Below are 7,553 nucleotides of genomic sequence, written 5' to 3'. Positions count from 1 at the left end.
TCAATCTATTTTTTTGCATGTAGGTTTTCGTCATATTTTCTGGATAAAGTAGAGTCATAATTAAAAAGAATTTTGAAAATACTACGCGAGTGAAGTTTCAAGGTCAGTAATTAAGTTATTAATAGCTGGCTTAGCAGTAATTATTACCCACTTATCTAATCATTGATGATAAAATAGCCAATATTTGTGTATAAGTAATTAAACTTTTACCAAAACATATTTCACGGTGGGACAATGAAGACAGTCACTCTTTTATTGGCAGTATGCCTTACTACTGTTGCTTGTAAGTTTTTATTACTAATACTAAATACAACAATATTATATTATAGTCTTTTTTTCATAATAATTTTTTAAATAGCATGAAAAATCTGCATTTATCTATATATTTTTTTAATCTATTACAAGTTAGGCTTAGAACATATTATATTTTAAAACTAGCTTATGGTATTTTTAAGCCCGATCCGTCCAGTAGTTTGAGCTATGTGTTGAGAGATCAGTCAGTCAAGTCACCTTTTCGTTTTATATATTACTAGAGGATGCCCGCGACTTCTTCCGCGTGGATTTAGGTTTTTAAAGATCCTGCGGGATCTGTTTGATTTTCCGGGATAAAAAGTTGCCTATGTCAATTACAGGGACGCAAGCTATCTCGGTACCAAACATACAAATCGATCAAGCGGATGAGTATTTAGGAATCTCGCGGGAACTGTTTGTTTTTCCGGGATAAAAAGTAACCTATGTCCTTCCCCGGAATGTATCCTAAGACTGTACAACATTTCATTAAAATCGGTTCAGCGGTTGAGCCGTGAAAGCGTAGAAGACAGACAGACAGACACACTTTCGCATTTATAATATTAAGTATGGATTGACTATATATTTTATATTTGTAGCTAAGATATCACAACGTGGCTGAAACGGTTTACCTTTGTTAGTTTGAACACGAAGCGTTACTTAAGCGGGCTTAGGTTATGCAGTACTATAAATTGACAAGCCTATGCCCACGACTTCGTCCACGTGGATGACACAAATTTACCCCTAAGGGATTGAATTTTCAAAAATCCTTTCTTAGCGAACATCTACGTCATAATAGCTATCTGCATGCCAAATTCCAGCCCGATCCGTCCAGTAGTTTGAGCTGAGATCCATACTAATATTATAAAAGCGAAAATCTGTCTGTCTGTCTGTCTTTCTGTCTGTCTGCTACGTTTTCACGACCCAACCACTGAACCGATTTTAATGAAATTCGCTACAGACTTGGGATACATTCCGGGTAAGGACATAGGCTACTTTTTATCCCGTAAAATTGAAGAATTCCTACGGGATTTACAAAAACCGAACTCCACGCGGGCGAAGCCGTGGGCATCTTCTAGTAGATAATAATAATCAATAAATCAATCAATCAATAGATCAGTAAATCAATCAGCTTTTCTTTTTACATATGTTTAGCTTACTATTTCAGCACTTCCACAGCAGCAGGAGAGGATAGTCGGGGGATCAGTGACCAGTATAGATAGATACCCGTTCGCTGCCTCGCTTCAAGTGACGGGAAACAATGTCAACTTTGGCCACACATGCGGCGGTACCATCATAAACAACAGATCCATCCTCTCAGCGGTTCATTGTTGGGTGTAAGACGATGTCCTTTTTTACCCCCCGACCCAAAAAGAGAGGCGTTATAAGTTTGACGTGTGTATCTGTGTATCTGTCTGTGGCATCGTAGCTCCTAAACTAATGAACCGATTTTAATTTAGTATTTTTCGTTTGAAAGGTGGCTTGATCGAGAGTGTTTTTAGCTGTAAACGAAGAAAATCGGTTCAGCCGTTCGAAAGTTATCAGCTATTTTCTGGTTTTCTTATAGAAGGTTTTCCGTCGGGGGTTTTTTAAATTTTGAGTTATTATAACTAAATGGGCTTGCGCTTGACTGCAATCACACCAAGCAGGAGATGATGGAGCCTAAGGTGGAGCGCGCCTGCCCAGAAGGTGCCTATACTTGTCATGATCAACCCATTTCCGCCCCACTACTGAGTACGGGTCTCCTCTCAGAATAAGAAGGGCTTAGGCCATAGTCTGCCACGCTGGCCCAATGCGGATTGGCAGACTTCACACACCTTTGAGAACATGAAGAACTCTCAGGCATGCAGGTTTCCACACAATGTTTTCCTTCACTGTTAAAGCAAGTGATATTTAATTACTTAAAACGCACATAACTGAAAAGTTAGTGGTGCGTGCCCGGGATCGACCCCTGACCTCCGATTAGCAGACGGACGTTCTAACCACTAGGCTATCACAGCTTTCAGCCTATACTTACATTATCGTAATATTTAAGACAGACCTATTACACGGTGTAAGTAAAACGTTACCAAAAATGAATACGGGTGATAGCACTGTAGATTACTGCAATTTGGTTGCCTGGAAGAGATAGGCCAGGTAGCGATAAGGCCGCCGAATTGTACCCGCCTATATTTTTGTTTTGCTTTGTGCTTTTTCTGTATCAATCTTGTGGCGTAAAATAAAAGTACATATATTCATTCATCTATCATTTATTACTGATAAGATAAGTATCACAAAAAAAGTCCTATATTTTCTTAAAATCAATCTGAGTGACACTAAAGGCCAACGAACGTTGCGTAGATAAGTGCCCTGGGGTCAATGCCGCGTCGTAGGCGGGGGTAAAATACCAAAGTAGTGGATCAGTCGTTCGGGTAGGTAGGTATGTAGGACGTAGGTGCTACGCTTTTGCTACGACTAAAAAGCCGGAGCCTCGATTTGTCTCTGACCTTAGCTGGGATACACAAGTACGTATACAAATGATTCATCCATACTTTATTTATATGTATATCCATACATTATAAATGCTAAAGTATGGAAAAATGGAGCGCGCTTGCCCAGAAGATGCCTATTTACTCTTGACGTGAAGGTATCCATATTAAAGTTGGATTATTTAGTAATAAGTATTCATTTATTTCATGTCATCTGTTTATATTAGGGTGTCAATCCATTCGAGCTGGGACTCTCGCTGGGGCCAACCTGAATATCCATGACAACTCCAACGTTATACTTTTTTTTAATAGATTAGCGCTTGGCTGCAATCAGACATGTTGGTAAGTGACGATGCAGTCTTAGAGGGAGCGCGCTTACCTAGAAGATGCCTATTTACTCTTGGCTTAAAGGTTTCCATATTAAAGTTGGATTATTTAGTAATAAATAATATATGTCATCTGTTTATAGCAACAACAATGTGGCAAATAGATACCGTATCCGCGTTGGTTCGACCAATCGTAGCAGCGGTGGCAGGGTGCACAATGTGGCCCAGCTCTTCGGTCACACGCAGTACAATCCCAGGAACCACGACAATGACATCGGCGTCGTCAGGGTGTCGACCGCCATCCCGCTGGGTTCCGCCACCATTCGAGCTGCGTCTCTCGCTGGGGCCAACCTGAATATCCCTGACAACTCCAACGTTATTGCTATTGGATGGGGACGGACTAGTGTAAGTTTGTTGATAAAAGAGAATGTTAAAAAAAATTGGTTGTCTGTAAAGTCGGTTTACTGACGATAGTTGAACGTGACAACAAAGGCCGATCGCGGCGTTACGTCGCGTTACCTCCGCAACGCTGGTAACGCCGCATCTAGGTAACGCCGCATGACTCATGTTTTTTCGTGCGTGCAGCCGGCTGTATCGAATTATAAGACGTTGTCACGTCAAAAAAATTCACATGGGTTCAGAAATCTCAAAGAAATCGGTGTACCTACGTATCAAAAGTTTTCGAGAGGTAAGTGTATACATATATTTATGTATATTACTTAATAATTAAGAATGATACCTATTGTCAATTATTATGTACTAAAACCCACAGAAACCTTCCTGAAAGTATGTACATTACAAACAATAATATACAAACCCATAGACCATAGATATTCATACAAACAAACAAAATCCAGTATCTTACCTAATATTATTAGTTTTTCTTACCACTTACTCGTATTTGCATTCAAAACTAAATGCCTATTTCGGAGAGGCACAATAATGTGACCTCCAATTTCCGCTCTATCATACTATTTTATTTATAAATTATTGATCGACGCTGGGTTTTTTCTATGGGGCATTTCCCAAAGTTTGTAATCCTTTACTCACTATTCAAATGTAAATATTTCAGCATAATGGCGCCGGATCAGAACAGCTACGTCACGTTACACTTCGGTCGGTCAATCAAGCTAGATGCAATACTGACTTCAGAGGTAACAAAACTAACTTGTATACGTTGTAACTAATCACAAAAAGGCAATTAATTTCTCGCTCACTTCGCTCGTGTCTTTTCAATTTTCTTCCATTACCATCATCATGATCAACCTATCGCCGGCCCACTACTTAGCATGAGTCTCTTATCAGAAGGAAAAGTTTTTAGGCCATAGTCTGACATGCTGGCCCAGTGCGATTTTTTTTAAAGAATATTAGCCATGCTAATCATGACTAATGCTCCCCTTTCCCCTCCAATTAAGTGTAAAGCTTGTGCTAGGAGTGGGTACGACAATAGTGAAACGGGTGGGGTTTGAACCGCCGACCTTTCGGAATTCAGTCCGCTCCTCAATCGTTGAGCTACCGAGGCTCTAATTGGCAGATTTTACACACCTTTGAGAACATTATGGAGAGCTCGCGAGCATGAAGGTTCCCTCACGATGAAGTGATATTTAAATTGCTTAAAAATCCCAAGCATGCATAACTCCGACAAAGCTTTGCTTCAGCTCAGTATTAATTGTTTGTGTGTTAATGTGTTATTCTAAAAATATTTCTGAATGCAATAACATTTAAGACACATAAACATTTAAGAATGGATTCTGCACCCATATCAAAAAATAGTTTTTTCCTTCTATTCGCTGCGCTAGCCTTTATCGTTTGAGATGCTTAGTAGAAAATTTTGGACTCAGCTGTCGTCTCGTCCTTCGTCTTTTTTTTTTAAATCCCTTTCGAAGTGCTCGGTTTCGCCTCGTCCTTCCAATATTAGGTACTCCAACGGCCAATGCTCTATTTGCTTGAATACTGTACTATTTCGTTCTTTCTTTCTTTATTTCTTTCTTTCTTTATCAGGAATCATAACTGCAAACATGCTGTGTCTTGGCTGGAGCAACGCCAGTAGAGGGACTTGCTTTGGAGACTCTGGCACCGGGGCAGTCTTCAATAACATAGTCGTGGGCGTTTGCAGCTTTCTTCACTGGGATGGATGCGATTCTCACTGGCCTGTTGTTTTCGCAAGAGTTTCTCGATACGCTGCCTGGATCCGAAACCATTCATAAGAAAAAATGGTTACTTCAAATATACTTTCTGGGCAGGGTTGAGTAAATTATTGAAAAAAAGAATCTTAGTTTTTTTCAAATCCTCGTTTTTAGGGTTCCGTACCTCAAAAGGCAAAACGGAACCTCTATTTTTTAAGAATTTCTCTAAATACTTTTCTAGGAGACCTACATCCAAAATCTCAAGTTTCTAGACCAAGCAACAAGAGCTGGACGCCGATATATCACTTAGTTAGTATCTCTTTATAACTAAATCGAAATGCCTATGTAAAAGGTAAAGGTGACAGATTGCTACTGATTGAAAAAAAGAACTTGATTGGTGAACTATCAAGTACAGCTTAAACTACTGGACGGATCAGGCTGCAATTTGGCATGCAGATAGCTATTATGAAGTACACATCCGAAAAGAAAGCATTTTTGAAAATTCAACCCCTAAGGAGGTAAAATAGGGGTATGACATTTGTGTAGTCCACGCAAACGAAGTTGCGGGTATAGCTAGTATACTCGTATTAATAGCTAGCTAACGCCAGCGATTTCGTCCGCGTGGATTTAGATTTTTAAAAATCCCATAGGAAGTCTTTGATTTTCCGGGATAAAAAGTAGCCTTTGTGTTAATCCAGGTTATAATCAATCTCCATTCCGAATTTCAGCCAAATCCGTTCTGTTGTTTTTACGTGAAAGAGTAACAAACATACACACAAACTTTTGGCTTTATAAAATTAGTGTAATGTAATTTCAGTAGTTTTCATAAAATCGCCAAATCACTCGCTTATAGGTAGGTACACAAAAATGGATAAACGCAAAGTGGGCAGATGTGCGGTCAGCGACCTCCTGTCATATGCTCCGATTAGAAATGCCTCGCAATCTTTGGTCATCGTATGATAGCGCGATGCTCCTCGAAAGAGATATTATCTATGTTAATAAAAGGAGAAATTGATTGCTTGATTGATTTATCAATCTATAGCTCAAACCGTTGGGTCTAGATTCTAGGACCTTAAGATTTTGCTTTTTAGAGTTCCGTACCTCAAAAGGAAAAACGGAACCCTTCTAGGATCACTTTGTTGTCTGTCTGTCTGTCAAGAAACTTATAGGGTACTTCCCGTTGACCTAGAATCATGAGATTTGGTCGGTAGGTAGGTCTTATAGCACAAGTACAGGAATAAATCTGAAACCCGCGAATTTGTGGTTACATCATTTAAAAAAAATGAAAATGTGTTTCAATTTCCAAAGTAAGATAACTATACCAAGAGGGGTATCATATGAAAGAGCTTTACAGATACATTCTAAAACAGATTTTTATTTATTTTTATGTATGATAGTTTTTGATTTATCGTGCAAAATGTTGGAAAAAATACCCGAGTACGGAACCCTCAGTGCGCGAGTCTGACTCGCACGTGGCCGGTTTCTTTTTAATATGGAGAGCATCATTAAGAAAGGATTTTCAGAAAGTCCTTTTGGGTGAAATCGAGCCAAGTTTGTAACCCGCTAAACTAGAAAGCTCGGAGCTGATGACACGAAGAAACATGAATATTATGTTAGGTCTCGGAGCTGATGGCACAAAACATTAATATAGCTAGCACGAATCTACAGAAGTTAAAACTTGAAACCATTGAAAATCCAAAAACCCTGTTATTTCTAACAGGTTTTTTTTTAACAGGCACGAATTAAAAAAAATCTAATTCCACTTAAATCTCGTACCTACTAGTCAATACATTAAATAAGTATTTCATAGCTATTTTACGACTTTTTAGTAAGTATATTAGAATTTAGAATGTAACAGAATCTCATATTCGTATTAAGTGAATTATTTACAAGTTTCGAAAGTTGCCATGAAGTGGTTGGAAACACGCTTTCAGACAATTCCTAAAAAATTCGTGGAATTAAATCTCTACACTTATCAGAGCTTACAAAATGCAACCAGTCATCAATGAATGAAATAAAAGGTATGAGGAAACGAATGACTCAGTCAGTGACATTACGTTTAAGTTTCGTAACTATATGACGTAGTAAACTCGGAGTTAGAAATATACAGAAAGATATACAGTTCTACTTGTTCACACAGTGTCGCAAGGACAGTAAGAGATTCAAAGATCTAGGACAAATCACCAAACTCGAAGAGAAGTCAAAGGAAGTGGACCAAAGCTATGACTGAATGGAAAGTTAAATCAAAGTCAAAGTCAAAATCATTTATTCAAACTAGGTACAATTGTACTCCTTTTGATGATCGAAATTGTAAAAGTACGATATTGTGGTGATAATTAATTACG

At 38.6% G+C, this 7,553-nt stretch overlaps 1 protein-coding gene across 1 annotated transcript; it reads left to right on the top strand.

Annotated features, from left to right (window-relative positions):
* The first annotated feature begins 234 nt into the window (after positions 1-234).
* On the top strand, positions 235-5,289 carry LOC123877525 (trypsin CFT-1-like). Its single transcript, XM_045924328.1, has 5 exons — positions 235-283; positions 1,457-1,625; positions 3,226-3,487; positions 4,155-4,236; positions 5,084-5,289. The coding sequence occupies exons 1-5, from the start codon at positions 235-237 to the stop codon at positions 5,287-5,289; spliced, it is 768 nt and encodes a 255-aa protein (XP_045780284.1).
* The last annotated feature ends 2,264 nt before the right edge of the window (positions 5,290-7,553 follow it).

Source organism: Maniola jurtina, chromosome 24 (assembly GCF_905333055.1).
Source record: "Maniola jurtina chromosome 24, ilManJurt1.1, whole genome shotgun sequence".
In the NCBI taxonomy this organism is placed as follows: domain Eukaryota; kingdom Metazoa; phylum Arthropoda; class Insecta; order Lepidoptera; family Nymphalidae; genus Maniola; species Maniola jurtina.
Note: the sequence above shows the minus strand (reverse complement) of the source record. Positions and strands in the feature narration are given on the sequence as shown.